This window comes from Lissotriton helveticus, chromosome 7, assembly GCF_964261635.1.
Source record: "Lissotriton helveticus chromosome 7, aLisHel1.1, whole genome shotgun sequence".
Lineage (NCBI taxonomy): Eukaryota > Metazoa > Chordata > Amphibia > Caudata > Salamandridae > Lissotriton > Lissotriton helveticus.
In genome coordinates, this window is record NC_136068.1 from 360,417,300 (window position 1) to 360,436,584 (window position 19,285).

General features: G+C 48.1%; 1 protein-coding gene across 1 annotated transcript in view; it reads right to left on the reverse strand.

Annotated features, from left to right (window-relative positions):
* Positions 1-18,947, reverse strand: part of MAP1LC3A (microtubule associated protein 1 light chain 3 alpha) — a 168,016-nt gene extending 149,069 nt beyond the window's left edge. Inside the window, exon 1 of the mRNA XM_078652173.1 lies at positions 18,791-18,947. Within this exon, the coding sequence (XP_078508299.1) occupies positions 18,791-18,830 (40 nt within the window). The 5' untranslated portion in view covers positions 18,831-18,947. The remainder of the gene's footprint in view (positions 1-18,790) is intronic.
* Positions 18,948-19,285: the final 338 nt, after the last annotated feature.

Here is a 19,285-nt window from a genome sequence, read left to right on the forward strand (position 1 = left end):
AAGAACGTGGAGGGCAGATGAATAAAAGTAACCAGTCCAAGTACAAGGAGATGCAGCAGATAAACAAGTGGGACGGGTTCGGAATCAGGATGTCAGAGGAGTATGTGGACAATTTTGATAGGAAAGAGAAAAGTGGTGCAAGTTATATTGAGCCCAAAGGAGAAAACAAAGATGAACACCTTCAAGGGGTGGATCACAGTCTGATGACAAGGGAGAGTACTAACATCCCGAGAAACCTTAAAGGATCCCTGTTAAAAGTCATGGAAGGGGAGAGGTGTCCAGTCTATTATAATAGGAGGAAGTCGAAGTTTAATGGTCCAGGAAACACAGATATGATCTTGTATGACATGTCCAAGAGTGAACAACAAGACATACCTAGAGCTGAGGAGGCGTATGCAAATGATCAACGACGGTGGAAAATAAAAGGCAATAAGGATGGTAATATGGGTAAGGGCCAAGGAAATAGGAGCAGAAGAAGACTTAGTCCAGGCAGAGACAAGGACATGGAAGTAGAAGCTTATTTCGTAGGAGGTAGTATTCGGGGGGCGTCCTGGCCCAAGCCACTGCATAGAAAAAAGAATAGTACAGCTGTTCTCATTCTTCAGGAAGGGAGTAGTAATTACAACATGAGGAGAGCAGAATCCGACAGAAATATAGATGGTGAGGCAAGATCAGACGATGATGAGCCAAAGGTGGAAAAGGGGTGTCTCACATTCTGCAATCCGCCAATGCCAGGATGCAGTAATTCCACTTCGTTCATCCACTGAACTGCATTGCCTACATCATGTTGGTACACACTCCTGGGGTATCAGACAGCCACAGTTGTTTAGGAGGGGTTGATGCAACTTGACAATTTTTCTATTTCACCCTGGGCCTGCAGAGCATTACCCTGCGATGAGGGGTGATACATGTATCCAGCATACCTTCTATGCCAGGATGCCGCAGCACCTCTTTGTGCATCCACCTAATTGCTTTGTTCACACTTTGAGGGTACCTACCCTTGTTGCTTAAGACAGTTACAGTAGCATGATAAAAGTTGTAGTAACATGACAATTTTGTACTGGGCCCGCTATTAGTTTGTAAGTGCTCCACCTTTCCTCCCGCTAGCCCAGCTAGGGTTTTAAGATATAGTCTAGACTTATTCATTACATCCTCATAACTGTTGGTGGGTGGGTTTAACTAACAAGTTCTCCCCCTAGCCACCCCCAGTGGGCACCATAGCCAGTTCTCAGACAGGGCACCCTTTTTTTTTCTGTGTAGTTTTCAGTGTCCTCTCATTTAGAACCTTGCATGGGGTCACCCCTTTTGACCCTCTTATGCACTTCTTCACCCCTCCCGGTTTCCCTCTTCCTTCTCCCTCCCATCCCAGCCTCACTCGCGCACCGTCACCCCCACGTCCTCTCTCCATCTTTTTATAAGGGGGGAGGTGTGTTGTAATCTTCCTTTCCCTCTCCCTCCGCGTTCCCCCCTCTCCTTCCTCACCCCTTGGTATGAACCGCGCTCCACTCTGGAGTGTGGGTTAGAATGTTGGCGATTGAAGCTGTTGCCGCCAAGCTGGAAGCACCTGTTATATTCGTGACAATAAACTTAACGTTTGAACCTATCAATTGGTAGTGACTCATTACTACAGCGTGCCATCACTGAATTATTTATATTGGTGTTCTATAACATTATGTTATTGCTCAACAATTTCAAAACTCTTACCTCAGCAATGCAAAGATATCTGTGAGGTGTAGGCCATTTTAGTCATTGAAATTTGACTGCAATAACATGTCCAACTTAAAAACAGACACACTTTAACTTGAGCAAGCCAGTCATGTTCTAGCCTGGAGATTTTTTGTAAGTTCCCAATAGCCTCACAGTCTTTAGGAACACTGTAGATATGCCAAAATATAAGGGTTGTGAATTGGAGCTACTTGAGAACAGAAAAAACACCATCACAGCCTTTAAGGTTAGTGTAGTTCTCTCGCATCCCATTAATAAAGGGCCTACCAGAAAGGTGTTATTGATCACAACTGATGCCCCACTTTGTCTTCCTGAGCTCTCCTACTTGAAGTGCTGGTGATTGCTTTCTTTACCCACCTCGGGCCAGATGTAGGTAATCCCAGATTACCGATTCTTAAATACCGAATCATACCGATTCGGTATTTAAGAACTGGCAATCGGGATGTAGGTATTTTTACCAAATCAATTACCGAATCGGGAATATTCGGTAATTACCGAATCGATATTTACCGATTCGGTAATTGCCATTGATTCCTATGGGCCTTGAGGCCCATAGGAACCTATGGCAATTACCGAATTGGTAAATACCGATTCGGTAAAATTACCGAATTGACAAGGGTGACAGGGTGTCACTTTGACACCCTGTTGCACCCCTGATTCAGGCTTGTGTGTCATGTGACACGCATACATGCCCTCAGGGTATGTATGTGTGCCACATGGCACAGGTGTACATGCACAGATGTGCATGTTATGTTATGTAATGTTATGTTATGTTATGTTAGGCTAACTTATATACACATGGCACAGGTGTACATGCACAGATGTGCATGTTATGTTATGTTATGTTAGGCTAACTTATATAGCGCATGGCTACCCCAGCAACGGGGCGTCCCAGCGCTTGCGGACATGCTTGAGGGCAAGGCAACCTAGCCCATAGAAGTGACGTGTAGCACCTTTTTAGATACCCTAAGTAGAGGGGAACAACCAGGTTTTATTTTTTTTCCTAAAGGACAGGTAGTTCTTTGTAGCACGCACTTCAGAGGGGATCGAATTCCACAGTTTCGGGGCTAAATAACTCAAGGAACGCCCGCCAGCTCTGCTCCTCCGGATTTTGATAGTACTGGCAAGGTGAAGGTCTGCCGAGCGGAGGGCACGTGTAGGAACATAGAAGGAACACAGACCTCGCAAGATTTGAGGACCAGAGCAATGGAGAATTTTGTGCATTAGACAGAGGGTCTTGAAGTGGATGCGTTGTTTCACCGGAAGCCAGTGTAAACGCCGCAGGATTTGGGACGTGTGACAGTGTTTTGGTAGGGCAAACAAAGTGCGAGCGGTAGCACTTTGGAGTCTGTTGATAGCTGTCAAGTTGGAGCCAAGCATTAGGCCATTACAGTAATCTATATGCAATAGGACAAGGGCTTGGACAATTGTCTGGCGTACATATGGTTAAAAAAAAAACCAATATGGGTTTAAGAGACCGTAGGCGACCATAACACGTGCCAGCCACTCTTTTTGCGTGGGACTCTAGAGCAAGTGAGTTGTCCACAATCACGCCCAAGTTTTTGTCTTCCTTCTTCGGGATGGGAGGTGGGCCTAACGTGGGGGGCCACCAGAGGTCATCCCACTTGTGTGTATCTTTGCCAATCAGAATGTTCACAGGAATTCGTTATTTCCCATGCAATAGTATTACATGGTAAATAAAGAATTCTTAGGGGCCTGTGGCACTGTTTCCAGTGCCACCTACATATAGATTTTGTAAAATATAGGCCCCCTACATCTCAATCACCAAATACCGGTCGGTAACGGCCGAAATCGGCCGTTACCGACCGGTATTTGGTAAACTACATCTGGCCCCTGGTCCTTTGACTCCCCACCTCCACATTATCAACTACTAGTTTTCCAAATCTCGTCCCCTTTGATATGACTAACTGCTTAACCCTATTTAGATGTTGGTGTATTTATTACCAGGAGTTTAGGACTTCACTAAAAACATTTCCGAGTGCTAGTCTGGGCCTTACCCTCTACATTCAGAGAAAGAGGACAAAAAATAAAAGTGAGAGGAGTCTCATAAACATAGCTTTTTTAGATGTTTGTATCTCACCAGGTAAATAAAGTCTGTTTTGTGCTACCAATTTTAGGCAGGTGATCAGCTGGCATTCCCGCAATAGGTGAACGTCTCAAATTCCCCTCAGTGTTAGGCTGAGGCCAGTGGAATATGAAAGCAGCTGAGATATTGTAAACATTTCAGGCCAAGAATGTGGCGGATGGCATGTTTGGCATTATTTGGACCCTATCCTTAGTTTAGTGGAAAGACTCAAATATTGTATTGCAATAGTAGATTATGGAGAGAATGGCTGCTGCAGAAGAATCATACTCGCAATTATGATTAACAGCTAAATGATTTCACAAAGGATGAGGATGACGAAGATGTCAGTCTCTGAAGTGATACTGACCTGAGGAATCAGCAAAAGATCCAAGATGACTCCTACATTGCCAAACTTGTTGAGACTAATAAGGGGTAGGGCCAGCAAGTGCAGCCAGGATTTTTAATTGGTCAATTACCAGCATGGCACCCTTGACGCAAGTTTGACTATAGGGACATGTCTCTTGCGCTTTCCTATGGAGCAGTGCCTGTAACAATTTCAGGACACTAATGCACGTTTCCTGCATTACAGCCAGTAGGCCTGCATCTTTTATGTTTTGTAATGTCTAATTACAGTGAGTCTGACTGACATTAAATTAAGGGGACACAGTGGTTCAATAAACTCCATACATGTTAAGACTTGTCCTGAGGAAAGCCCAGGATCATTAGTGACTTTTCGTGCTAGGGCTGAAAATAGAGTAAGGTGTAGGGAAGATAAGGTACCTTAAAGCACCTAGGTAGAACACTTTCTAACCATACATAAGACACTGATAATACAGGAAAAAAACAGGTGTTTCTATGGTATTTTTAAGCAATCGAACCCCATCAGGTACTTTTCTAAAGTGCTCCCTGGAACATGGTTGAGCCCATCCAGGTTTATAGTGGCCAGGATGAGACCCGATGATGAAGTAGGCCACTAACAAAGTGGGTGAAGGTCTTAAAAAGAAATAAATAAGTATTACTAATAAAGAGCTTTTTATACTCATACATGGTCTGGAGACAAATAGGGCTATAGGATACCGGTGTAAGTAGAACTGACCTAGGGAGAGTGTATAGTATACTCCCAGTATTAAGCTCTCTCTAATCTACCCCCTGAACACAGTTGTGTCACCATAGGGGTATTTCGTGTGACCAGTTGCCCAACAATTGCCAGTTAAATTCAAGCAAGCCGGAGCCACCGGAAGGAAGTTAACAAACCTTCAGTCTTGGAAGAATTTATGTAAAGGCTGTCAAACATTGAGTTTAAGGCGCTGTGCTAGGCAGCACGTCTAGTCAATAATCCGTATGGTCATTACTCTTTCCATTCTGGGAATCACCAGCGATCGTAACCGTAGTTAAAGCAGATATTTGAAAATATGTTTCCCAAAGGTTTCTTGTAGACATTGAAGAAGGCACAGACAACAATGGCCAAATGGCCCAACCTAAATAATGGATAAAATAAGGGGTCCGTTTTATTAATTTGGGGTAGTCAGTCATTATGGTGAACTACTATAAGGGTCGTTCTACAGCTCCGCAGGATATTGCAAGACGTTATAGGGGAATTTTGCAGTTTAATTCTTTGGCTACCAATAAAAGGTCAAATGGATGGGTTTTTGGTCCTGGTAATGGATAGCTGTGGTGAGCAGTTCTTCTCTGAAGTTAATCAGAACCATTTTCATTTTATGTGGAAGGTGAAGCCTGGCCTGAAAGTCACTAATGAGGCTGCTCAGAACCAAGTTTGTTATTCCCTGGGGGTCACCCAATGTCTCTAGAGCTTGGCTGTACGGTGAAGGATGGTTATTGCTCTCTAACTGTCCAACAATTCAGGATCTGGGCCAGGCTTATTAAGCACTGGTTTTATTAAATCACATTTGGGAAGTTGGGGAAATATTTAAGGAACATGCGGCTGGGTGGCACGAAGGAAGGTTAAAACAGCTTAAAGATCTTTGTGTTGCATATTTCAGAGGTATTGATGTGGGTTTTAGTACAAAGATATCATTGGCCCTCTTGAGGTATCCTGTAACCAAATCAATGCCATATTAGAGGTTTTTTCTTCTATCCCTCCGGAGCAATTGATTGCCCTATGCTCCAAAATTAAGTCAGGCTCTCCGGCCGTTCCATTGAAACCTGACCTATTTCAGAAAATGTTATCCACCATCTCACTCCCCTTAGGACAGGTGATCAATGGATCTCTTAGTACATCGGTCGTGCCTACTGCTTGGAAGCAGGCCAGGGTGATACAGTTGCTCAAAAAACCCTCCTTCACGTAAAAAAGGCAGAAACTTCTCGGCCGATCTCCCTGCTACCATGGGCCGCTAAGATCTTATATCAACTCCCTCCTTACAGACCACCTCAACTCCAACAACAGTTTAGACCCTTCCCAAAATGGCTTTTGGCCTGGCCACAGCACAGAGTCGTCGCGTCTTGCTGTGACAGAACATCTTTGGATAGCTCTGGATGCAGGTCAGACGTCAGCGCTGATCCTTCTGGATCTTAGTGCAGCGTTTGACACTGTGTCCCATGCCATTCTGTTGCGACGCTTGGAGGAGGCTGGAATTGGGGGCTCAGCCCTTAAGTGGCTTGCTTCATTCCTTGCTGATAGGATGTTTCAGGTGATAGCGCCCCCCTTCACTTCTGGCATCTTTCCCATCAAGCAAGGAGTGCCACAGGGCTCCTCCCTGAGCCCTCTGCTTTTCAATCTATACATACAACCGCTGGATGTAGTTGCCAATAGCATAGGGCTTACCATGGTCTCGTACGCCGACAACACACAGCTGGTGGTGGCTCTCTCGATCGACTCTAAGCAGGATGCTCTTAAGTTTCAAAGGGATCTTGCTGCAGTCGCCGAGTGGATGACTACCAACTGTCTCCAACTGAATGCCAACAAGTCAGAGGTGTTGTTTGTGGGAAAGGACCATGGTTTATGGAACGAGCTTTGGTGGCCTAAGAGCCTAGGCACTGCCCCCTCCCCCAAGCAGGCAGTGAAGAACTTAGGGGTTTGGATGGATGCTTCCCTCAACTTCCAATCCCAAACTAAAAAGGTGGCCGGAACCTGTTTCAGGCTGTTGAGAGGACTCAAACCCATCCTGGGCTTCTTTGATGCCTCCACCAGGCAGATCATAATCCAGGCCTTGATTATGTCTAGACTTGATTATGCTAGCTCACTGTACCTGGAAGCTAACAAGACAGAAATACATAGGCTACAGAGAGTACAGAATGCGGCTGCAAGATCCCTCCTCGGTTTGCGTAGAGCCTGCTGGGTGACTAACACCATGCGCCGTCTCCACTGGCTGCCTGTGGCCAGGCGGATTGAGTTCAAGGCTCTCTGTATAGCCTTTAAAGTCCTGATATCGGCCTCTCCTGGTATTCTGGACGACCTGCTGCTACCCTATGTTTCCGCCCACCAGCTCCGCTCCATGGGACAACACCTGGTGGTGGTTTCCCGGAATAGGAGGGTTCGTGCCAGTGGTCGTTCTTTTCGGCATAGAGCGGCCATTCTTTGGAACTCGCTGCCTGCCCACATTTGTGACCTTAACAATTAACTAGAATTCAGGAAAGCCATCTAAACCTTTCTCTTTCCCACTTCGTAGGCCTCCTTGGGGCCCTCTCGTGATCTTGTCCACCTCATTGCTGTTAGCGCCGGGACGCCGCTTTGCTGGGGCAGCTGTCGTGCTTTATAAAATGTTTTATTAATAATAATAATAAAAATCATAATAATACACATATTGGCCTCATGAACAAAGTGAATTCACAGAATGCGGCAGAGCAAGGGGCCACACGAACGGTGGTTGATCACTAGGGGATGTTAATGATGGCAATAGATCACCAAGCTGTATTTAGCTAAAAACATAACAGAGATCTTCACATACTTGTTTGGTTAGAATACTCTTCAATGATGCTGATAGTGTACCTACAAACTTACTGAATATCATGAACATCTGCTCTGGATAACACTTTGGCTTCACATATGCAAGTGAAGGAATAGGCTCTTGTGAATATTAGACCTGTCGGCCTGTCAACCTTAGGGTGGTCGTCCCCCAAATGTGTTGCCTGTCAAACGATAACATTTTTAGCACATGCTGGAAAATTGCTGGTGTCCGCAAACTACGGGCCATATTAATGGATTAGAAATTCAAGTTATAATCAGGTTTTAAAGAATATATAAAAACACTGCCACACTTTTATTGCTTATTTGCACAATGGTATACATTGTTTAAACCTTGATTTTCAGGTAATTTTAGACAACAGGCCTCAAAATGTATAGGGATACTGTATTGCCCATTTTCACAATGGTCCATAATGTTTACAGCTTTTGAACCTAGACACTTCATATAGTATATTTGCACAATGTTACATAATGTTTATATTGCATATCAGTGGGAATGTTGCCATAATATGTTATTGTTTTATGATTACAGTGTGACCGTGATAAAAGAGGTTTATATTTGGTATCATTGTTCTGGTGTGGCATGTAACCATAGAAATTTTTTTTTCTAGAGGTGTACATTGTTCGAAGAAACAGGAAACTGTCTTTTATTCAGGATTTTAATGTTTTAATTGCAACGATTTTCGAGCAATAAAGGATCAATTCACAGTCATCATTTGTACTGTGCCTCTTTTTTTTCTTTACTCAGAGCTGGCGATTTGCATAAAAGGCCTCGTCATGGTGCCAATGGGCTGGTGATGTTACCACAGCTATTAGGGCCCTCTTTTGACTTCATTATCAACAATAATAAACGCCACGAATTTGATTGGAAGTATTGGCTTCAGTTGATTGTTAGATTTGTACCCTGCACTAAGTGCGGCCTGATAGGTAGGCCATTAATGGCGAGCCCCAAGGTTTGCCTGGGCTGCTGCAACACTACTCCTTGTCGTTTCAGCATGGTCACAGCTCACCCGCTTCAGGGGTCTCCTGTTATTTAACATCTAGAGCTTGTGGCGTGAGGGTGCTTTGTGCACTGGACTAAATGTAATGTCAATCACAGACAACTTTGAACAGATTCTACACGTCACTACACTATTTTAAACAGCCCCTTGATCCAGAGGTATGGGAAACAAACTGATCATGATGTGGTTTGTGCTGGTCACAGTGGCCGGTCTGTCCACCCTCATCCTGAACCACTTCACAACAGGGAGCACCTGCCTTAGTCTGGCTTACTTCCTCTTGCAGCTACTCAAGTGTTCCAGCCGCCACCTGTACCCCTCCCCCACACACACACCAACCTGAATCTTACTGTTGAGTTCATATCCCTGATAGCCATATGAAGTCCACTTTACTTGAGGGTATGTAACACAATTTTCTTCAACATTTTTAAGTAACATCGAAATGCTCATATTCCGTTCCTGGCTATGACAGAACTTTTACTCACTGTATGTGGGGTCCCTCGAACTTTGCAGGCCGACCGACACGTCCCCGCAGGGGACACAGATAAGAGGGCGGTCACAGTAGTGCCACAAGATGGCACACGGGGCAGCCCAGCTCTTTCGGACCCTGGTGGGTGCCGCGCGTCACTTCCTTCCTGTGGTGGGCGGGGGAGAGTATATATTCCTCCCCCGCCCACCGAGCGGCCTCTTTGTCCGCTGTCCCCTCACCCTGACGCCGTTTTGTGTTGGTCGCGCAGCCGTGCATCCTGGTCGCGATGTCCGTTTCCGACGCTGGTCTTGGTGCCTATTGTTCGTCGGGTCTTTTAGGTGAGTCAGGGTTGAGGGGCCTTGTTTGTTGTAGTACCTTCTGGGTTACGGCTTTTCAGGCGTGCGTGATGAGAACTGCCTCTTGGGAAACCAACTGCCCCGCTGGAAGTGCCGAGGGGCAGTTCTGGCGTGTGTTGGTGGCGAGCGTTGGTAGCGGTGGTCAGCTTCCAGCCGCGACGATGTTGAAGACCGAGGCTCCTCATCTGTGCCTGATGGAGGCGGTTAGAGAAAAGGGAGAGGATGAGTTTCACCTTTACCCCTTTTCGCAAACCCCCCCCCCCCGTTTTTCGTTCTAGTGGGGTGCCTTTGTTTCGCTCAGTTGCTTGCAGCCTCTCCGCAGCCATGCTACTTTCCATGCATTTCGCATTTGCTTGTCCCAGAGGGGTTTGGTACGGCAGCATGTCTTTCATTAGGGACCAGGTTTGGGCACGGCGTCACTACCGACTACAGTGTTTCTGCAAGGGCCCGAACGATGGGTTTTGTCGGCCTTTTCGAAGATCATTGTGGGGCGGATCGTGAGTTCCCGGACAGGACCGGGGAGGGCCGTCGTGGGAGCCTTTCCAGCGGGCACGGGCGTCATGCGCATTCTGGGGAGGACTCACCGCATCGGGGAACTGCTTTGAGGCACGGGGGTGGCTCGCAACCACTTGTAAGGGATATGGCTCAATTATCAAAGCTGCTGACTTTGGTCCTGGGGACCCGGGTTCGAGCCTCAGCGTAGGCGCTATATATAATTGTAATTTGTTTGGTGATCAACCACTCCTTTTGCCACGGCTTTTCTGTGTCCGTTAGGAGAGTTCTCGTGCTCTCTGTGTTTTCCGTTCGACGCAGACTTGCAGTATGCCGTTTGCTCGTACAGGCAGCGTTGGTTTTTTTCGTTGTTATCCGGCGCGTGGGGGATACAGCGGGTACAGTAGATGCTTTTCCTCCTTTCGGGAGTCGCAGTGAGGGACGCGCAGGCTGGGCTTCGCCGCGGCCGCGTTGAATTTTGCCCGTTTCCACGGCGTTATCAGCTAGCTCCTTCTGCCGGCAGCACGTGGCAGAGCGATTGTTATCGCTTGTAGCCCCGCTGTGCACAGTTTACTGCATTGCGGGGGAACAGTATGATGCAGCTTTCTTCCCGCTCTCAGGCTTTGCCACGCCTGTCTTAGGGCGCTCTTGTCCTGCAGCGGTGAGGCGCTCTACCTTTAGGACAGAACGGGTTCACGGGAGCACTTTTCGTGCGCGCCCCTCTTTCATCGTACATTAGCACATGGAGCGGGTTATCGGGAGCACTTTACATGAGCGCCCCTCATACAGCATACACCAGTCACATGGAGCGATGTGACATACGTGGGCTAATATTAAAAGCACATTTCTTCGCTTGGCATGTGGTACTTGCTCCATGAGTGATAGTTTCATAGGCATACTTAGCACAAGTAGAGACATGGGCTGCATCTCTTGACAGTAGTCTATCCCAGAACAATTGTACATATAATTGGTTGCTCTTGTGCAAGTGCATTTGCAAGCACGTTTTGTGCGTAGCAAACAGGATATTAGTCTGGGGACAGTCATCTATAGGACTTACGCCAACACGTAGGTTTGGCGACACTTCTGCAGGCACCGGAATGACTCGTTTGTTAAGGAGGGAGCAAGCAGTGTGTATTATAGAGTATTGACAGGTGCAGGTTACTTAAGAGTACCATACACAGGTAGCAGGCATTCTGATTGTTTTGGGTCTCCTATACCACAAGTACTCACGGGTAAGACACTTTCACAGTCTAGGAGAATTTACACTTGTATTGATTGACCTTCCTCCGAGTAATAGAGGGCATCTATTGATTTGGTTGAGGCCAAGTAAGGCCTGAGATGTAGTGTCCTGGGTATTGTGGTAAGGGGACGTGCTAAGATGTGTCTTTCTTCACACACCTAAGCGCAACGGTCAGTTACTACTTTGCTTTTATTACTTGTTTAGTGGCTGACTCGACACCTCCACTGCCTCCGGCACTGGAGGCGCGCACTTGTTGGCCCCACCCAACCCCCTCTTTGAGAAGGTGTATGGTCTTCCAGTTCTCTTACCTGACGTACAGGCATGCCCCTGGGTAAGTGGGGGGCATTGTCTGCCCCTGTCTCAGGTTAGAACATTTACTGTGTATGAGAGGGCGGGGCTCCCTATTATTGTTCTTTGTCCATCTGCGGGCTCCTAGCTGGAGTACCGCCCTACTCGCTTCGGGGTCTACATGTACCACCTACAGGTAGAAGGGCTCTGGTATTTACCAGTGAGTATGAGCAGAGCAGGTAGCTCCAGGGAATTTTTGTTTTTCTATGGGTAACACTGTTGAGTCTGGGCAATTGGTTGATTTTACTGGACAATGATTGGTCGGCTTCTCGGTAAGCAGTGGCAGATTGTGGCCAGTGCTTGCATCCCTCGTGTCGATGCTTAGCATGTGAGCTATGTTCTGGTAACTATTCGCTTGCCTGCACTACTGCCTCTGTAGATTATCTGGGGTTTGCCCCGCCCAACTCCTACGTCTAGGTAACCGGGATTATCAGTTCTCGCAACTGACTGGCAGGCTTGCTTGGTAGGAAGGGGGCAGTTGCCCCAGTCTCAGTGTACCGTTTTCGCATGGTTACATGAAGGGGGCGGGGGCTTCTAATGGTTGTTTTATGTCTCCTTTGCAGGATCCGGATTGGAGATCCGCCTGAACTGTTTAACAGGTAGAAGGGTCTTAGCTCACGGCGGTCAGTGAGCTAGGGTAAGGGACACCCGGGTCCTCACCAGGTGTCATTCAGCCCGATATTGATTACGCCAGTTTGTTACTGTCCAGCCCGTTCATGCCCTCTTTGGTTAGGGACACCCTGGTCCTTACCAGGTGTCATTCAGCCCGATTTGGATTACGCCCGTTTGTTACAGTCCAGCCCTTTCGTGCCCTCTTTGGGAAGGTTACTGGCAGTGCCAGGGCATATTCTTGCTATATCAGATTGTGCTTCCATCTTCATTCGGGATGGTTACGTGTTTTGCAACACGTTTACGCAGCAGCTTACTTTAGTGATGGAATTTTGGGTGACTCTTCCGACTTGCCTTTGGAGGTTTAGTTTATCCATTAGAAACCTTTATATGGTTTTAAGAGTACAACTCTTTGCCCTGGTGGCGCAGCGTTCAGCCTTGCAGGGGGTCAATTCAAGCTCGGTCACCTTCACGCTGTGGGGCGGTAATGCGACCTTGGTGTTTGGTGTCGCTCTCACAGGTTGAGAAGAATATAAGGAGACTGGGACGTGGTCAGCGTCTTTCGGACAATAGACTTGGTGGGCGTGCTCAGGTTGAGGCGAAGACTGCGCATGCCGCTTTACCTGCAGCGCAAGGTGAATCTTCACGCATGCCTGCACTACGGTGCCAGGCATCGAAGACCGACTGTGAGTTTGTTTCGCTGCTCCTTCTGAGCTACGCAGCCTCTTTTCACACCTGGCACTCTGTCTCCCTAAGTAGCGTATCTATTGTCAGTGTTTCACACAGGCACCTCTAGCTCGGGATTATAGGTCGATAGCCGCCTTTTTTCCTTGGCCTTATAGAATCGCTTGCGGGGTAATTGGCTGTCTTTTCTGACTCGGGTCTTTCTCTGCTTCTTCGTTCTATTGCTGGCAAGTAAGTAATTTCAGGTCTTTGTATGTCACCCATAGTGCACTGCTTTTATGGTCAAGTCTCACATAGCAGTGTCACCTTGGCAGCCATGGATGGGGGCGGCTATTTCTTTGTAGGCTAAGCACGGAAGATTTGTTTTGGCTTAGTCATCTCATGCACCATGTAGCATTGTCCTACCCATGAGATGGACTTGTTGTAGGGTTGCGCTCCCTGGTAAGTGAAGATAGGGTGACTTTGGAACAGCGGCCATTTTCCAAGCATTGCTCGATTGCTGGCACGAAAGTGTTATTCCGGTTCTTTTATGTCACTCTTAGTGCACTGTATTGATGGAATTGTCACACTTAGCAGTTGACACCTTGGTAGATATGGATGGGGGCGGCTTTTTCTTGTTTTGGCTATGCAAGATAGCTATTACTGTGGCTTAATTATCTCATGCACTATGAAGCATAGACCATACAATGAGTTGGGCCTGTGGTATAGTAGCGCTCCTTCTCTAAGTAAGGATAGGGAGGCTTTGTCTTAGTGGCCTATCACCAAGCACTTCTCATCACCTTTGCATGGGCAAGCTGGGTAGCCCATGTAGGCGATCGCCTTAGCTGTCTTTTGGTGTAGGGTCCGTAAGGGACAGGAATCTCCTCTGTCTACGTCCCTCATCGGGGGTTGACCCGCAGTGGAGGGCCCTTGGCTAGGGGCTTGGGTAAGCTCTTCACCCAGACATTATCATTTTAGTGTTTTCAGGTAAGATAGTCTGGATTCCTTTGGCAGTGTTCACTCACCAGGTAGTAAGATGAGGAAGTTTTAGTTCCCATAGTGCCACAGGATGCACATTCAGTTGTATAGGCTGCTTGTTTAAGCTTCCTAGGGCACAACGCAGGCCAGGCACAGGAGGACGACTTGCACAAGTGTCTAACACAAGGAGATCCCTACTCAGTGTTATAAGGGATGTTGCCTGTGCGAATCTCCCACTGGCCTCATACGCTTGATGGAGAAGCTTGCGACCAGCGGTGGGCTGCCCAACTATGTATTGTGATGGGGGCAGGCTTGGTCAAGGAGTTGATCCTCGAGATCTGCCAAGCCAGTCATTTTGACTCGATGGCGTTCCCACTGCCGAAGATAGGTCAGGGTACATTCTGGTAGTTCCCCCTCCCTACGGGCCGGTACTCTGGGACACCCGTGCTCATGTCACTCTTCGCATGGCACGACAGTCACTACTAAGGGGGAACGCCCAGTTACAAGCCTCGACAGGACAGGACCAGCCACTCACTTTTTCTGGTCACTTTCAAGTAATGCAGGTCACACACACTGATTGGGGGTGCGAAGCCCTATGCCATTAACCTAAAGCTGCGCTGGGGCATCGGGCTCTCAGATGTCCTTGGGGACAGAGATGGGCATTAGGGGCCTAGTGCATGACGCAGTATTTGCTGGGACACATTGGGTCCCAGCGGATCCCCATATGGGATCTCAGCTAAGCAGGTGACACAAAACCTGATAGCCCGACTCCGGCCTGGTGGAAGTATCAAAGCTCACACGGGTGGTTAGCAGGGACCGGGTCTACTGTGTCCAGTCACTGGGTCAGCAAGCAGGGTGACTGCACTTGTTGGCCCTTCATGGAGGTTTTCAGGACTCTTTCCCTCCACCTTGTTGTGACACCAGGCTGTGTCGCCGTGGAGCTTTGGAGAAGTATTGTTAATTTGTCTGGGCTCTGGGGCTAGCAGGCACTTTAGATGAAGAACACTAGGGGAATTGCCCACACGTTAGTGACAGATGAGCTCTGTGGTCTGATTTCTTATCCCGAGCTCCAGTGGCATGATGCCCTGTATGGAACAGTAAGGCAGCTGGCTCGCACGAGGTTTGCTGCGCCATGCGTAAATATCCTGGGCAGAGATTTGGCCTTTTACATGTGGGCTATAAGCCAAACTCCCTTGGTGTTGCTGGACTTTTGGGTCAGCGGTCCACGTTGGTATGGACCTGTTTTTCTGAATAGGGAAGAGACCCTAGTAATAGCAAGTAAGGAACAGCTAGGAGGAATGCCGGCCTTGGTGGGGGGCCCTGGCTGCGACGGTCGCCACACCCAGGTCTGTGGAGGAGTTACAGGGTGATCCAGAGGCGGAAAGGTACCCGGGAGTACCCTCTTCAGGAGCACAAAGGATGCTGAGGCCTAATATCCCCAGGAAGTCTGTGCGGTGGACCCTGGGGGTACGACAGCGCCCCGCTATCCTACGGGCGGTTGGAAACCTGTACAACCGGGGGTCGCTTGAACGCTCCGCACCTCGTAGGGGGGGGGCGTGAGCAAGAGGGTGGACCAATGGTTCCCTGGATTTGGGAGGGGCTATCTCCTCCCATAACCGCTAAGCAACGATTGGCTAAGGACACGTTGCAAATTGGCCCATCAGGTGGTAGGTCGCGAGGGGCGGCTTGCCTTTTGGATCGCCTGTAAGATAACCCACCTTGTTGGCATTGTGTATATGCTAATAAACCTGCAGCTACTTTTCTCCAACAAAAAAGTTGTCTTGTCTGCTTATTTCTGCGAAATGCATGTTACTGCGAGCGGGCTGGTGAGTGGGTCGATATTGGCACTATGCAGGCCGACCGACACGTCCCCGCAGGGGACACAGATAAGAGGGCGGCCACCGTAGTGCCACAAGATGGCACACGGGGCAGCCCAGCTCTTTCGGACCCTGGTGGGTCCCGCGCGTCACTTCCTTCCTGTGGTGGGCGGGGAAGAGTATATATTCCTCCCCCGCCCACCGAGCGGCCTCTTTGTCCGCTGTCCCCTCACCCTGACGCCGTTTCCCTCCCTTCCGCATACCGGGCGCTTTCAGGGTGGGGGGGGAATGTTTCTAATCTTTTCTCATTTGTGTTGCAGGAGGAGTTACAGGGCGACCCAGAGGCGGAAAGGTACCCGGGAGTACCCTCTTCAGGAGCACAAAGGATGCTGAGGCCTAATATCCCCAGGAAGTCTGTGCGGTGGACCCTGGGGGTACGACGGCGCCCCGCTATCCTACGGGCGGTTGGAAACCTGTACAACCGAGGGTCGCTTGAACGCTCCTCGTAGGGGGGGGGCGTGAGCAAGAGGGTGGACCAATGGTTCACCGGAATTGGGAGGGGCTATCTCCTCCCATAACCGCTAAGCAACGATTGGCTAAGGACACGTTGCAAATTGGCCCATCAGGTGGTAGGTCGCGAGGGGCGGCTTGCCTTTTGGATCGCCTGTAAGATAACCCACCTTGTTGGCATTGTGTATATGCTAATAAACCTGCAGCTACTTTTCTCCAACAAAAAAGTTGTCTTCTCTGCTTATTTCTGCGAAATGCATGTTACTGCGAGCGGGCTGGTGAGTGGGCCGATATTGGCACTACTTCCACTTGCCATTTGAAACCCACATTAAAATGCCTGCTCTGGAAAGGTTTTTTACCCCCTTTTCTGCAGCAACAGTGAAAGCCATGTATCCACCTCCATTTTACATATAGTATGTGCCCATGTTTGCCGGTACAGTAACAGACCGAAATAACCCACAAATGGTTGCTTGCCATTTCCATGTAGTTCAGGGGGGGGACTATTTGGTACCAAATTAAACATCTGAGATAGACTGAAGTCGTGGGATTTACTGAGTCAACGTACAGAGGTGCGATAGCAGTTACAAAGAGACATACTGTTGGCAAATACGAATGAATACAACAAATCCACACAAAACAGGACATTTATAGACTCTTGCCTTTAAACTAACACTAAAAAGAAAGCCTAATTTCGGTAAAGAAGGAACAAGAGCTATACACATTTATTCTGAAGGACTTTGGCTCGTGACTGAACTGGAGTCTGAAACGAGCAATACAAAAAGAAGCGGAAATCCAGAGAGAACAGGCTCTGCACTCATTTCAACAACCGGGACGTAAACACAATGAGTCACTTTACTCCTATATTTCAAAGAGCAGACACAACAACACACAGATAGATTTACTTGTTGAAGATCTCTGCCAAGTAAACAACTTTCAAATGCAGCGAAAAAAAATGCTCATCTTTCTAGGACAAAAGACGCAAAAACAGCTGTCATATGTTACATCCGGTTATGAAGTTAGACACAAAAAGAAACGTCACCCGTGTTGTGTACAACGTTCAACTCCTTTGTCTGGTGGTTATAGCTGATGTACTTTCTCTGGCAATAACGTAAATTTAAGAATCAGATTGAGAACAAGTGGGCGAGCGAATGAGGGGCCCAGACAAAGAAAACTCTAGCCCACAAAGAGAGCGAGACGGATACCAGAAAGAGAGTAAGAGAGGGTGGTGTCAGAGGAAGAAAGGGGGAGAACGGCACCGAAGCAGAGAGACAGACACGGAAGCACAAACACACATACACAAACATATATACATGTTTATATTAGAGAAAGAGAGAGAGGAGGCGCACACACAGTGGAGTAGAAGGTACGGTAGGAGAAAGAAAGAAAGAGACAAAGAGGGGGGAGAGAGAGAGAGAGACATGCCCAGACTTAACCCAAGACAGATTATAACAAGTAAATATGTAGAGCGCATTCAAAATGGATAACAGATGTTTGTAGTTACACAACTCCGTGATAATCCTGGAATTAGAGAGCCTATAGGAGGCCCCCGAGCAAGCCAAAGAAAAACAGGGCCCGAGTCATCACTGAGCGAGGAGTCATGTTTCACAACAGCGGAAAATAACACAGCAACGGTCAACCGGGATAGGCGAGGGACACAGTAAGAAGGGAGGGTTGATAGATAATATGAAATGAGGGGCCCCGGCTGGCTAGGGCTCGTGGTGGGCACGTAATATCGACGTGGGTATAGTAAACGACGGATAGATGCAGCTGAGACACGATAAATAACCGACAGTGGCGGTGACAGGTACTGTGGGGGTGACAAAGTGCCCTGGGGTAGCAGATATAAAGGGGTGACAGATGCAGTCACTGGCTGGTTCTACACACAGTAGTGGTGTTGACAGACACAATCGGGGAAATAAAGCGGTGAGACAGTAAACACTGATGCTATACTGTGGAAGACGGAAAGGCGATTGTGAAAACTATGGAGGGTGGACAGATACAGTTGCAGTGACTGGTAACTGAAAGACAAAGGGGATGCCAGGTACAGAAGTAGAGAATGAACAAGTGGGGTTTGACGACAGATAAAGAAGTGGAGGTAAACAATGGTGGGAGGGGTTATGCGAGGATGATATCTACAGAGGTGTTGTGTTTGTCAGGTAGATTACAGGTATAGTGAGGGTGGCCGACACAGTAGATTGTGCCGATTTTCACTAGCGAAGCAACAAGGTGAGATTAGAGTTGCAGTGGAGGGGGGCAGACACGGGGCGGAGACAAGTGCGATGGGGTGACAGTCACAGCAAGGTTACGGATTCAAGGGGATGAGGTATTGTGGTGGGTAAATAAGGTGGGTATTAAGCTAGGCAGGACAAGATACGGACTGGCAGGCACTGAAGGGGTTACGCTAACAGGTGTTTTTATGGGTGAGAGGTGTTGACAGAGCTGGGCATAACAAAACAAGGTGGGTGAAGATCGGGTGCCATACAGTGGAGTAAACATAGGTGCTTGAGAAGAGAGAGAGTATGTGGGCTGAGGACTGCTGACAGTGTGGAAGATCTCATATCTAGGGAGGCCTCTCACCGAAGGTGCGTCTCTGTTTGAAGGGCCGATCGGACGGCATAGCTCCGGTTCTGGGCTCTCAGGCTAGACTCGATGCTCTGGTGCAGCCGTCTGCAGCTGCTGGTGCTCCTTCGATCTGTCTGTTAGTCGATGTTACCCTGCGAGCTATCAAAACTACTAGTGACGTCACACAAACATCCCCGAGAGGGGAGGAGCATCCCAGCAAGAAAGCCGCAGGGAAAGCAACCAGCAAAACAGACGAAAGGGGAGGATCGAAAACATAACATCCCTTAAAGGGGAGTGCATGTCTACCACCTCTAAAAGGGGAGGAGAGCCTAGTCTCCTTAAAGGCACAGACAGCTACAACACGAGAGAAATTAATATGTTTTATAGTTGTAAAATATCCGCACTCAGTGTTTAATTGGAAGACCTGCGACATAGGATGCGATCCAAAGACCCCGTGAATGAAAGGGGCTCCGCGGAACCAAAGTTAAAGTGAGAGGTGTCCTCTGACAA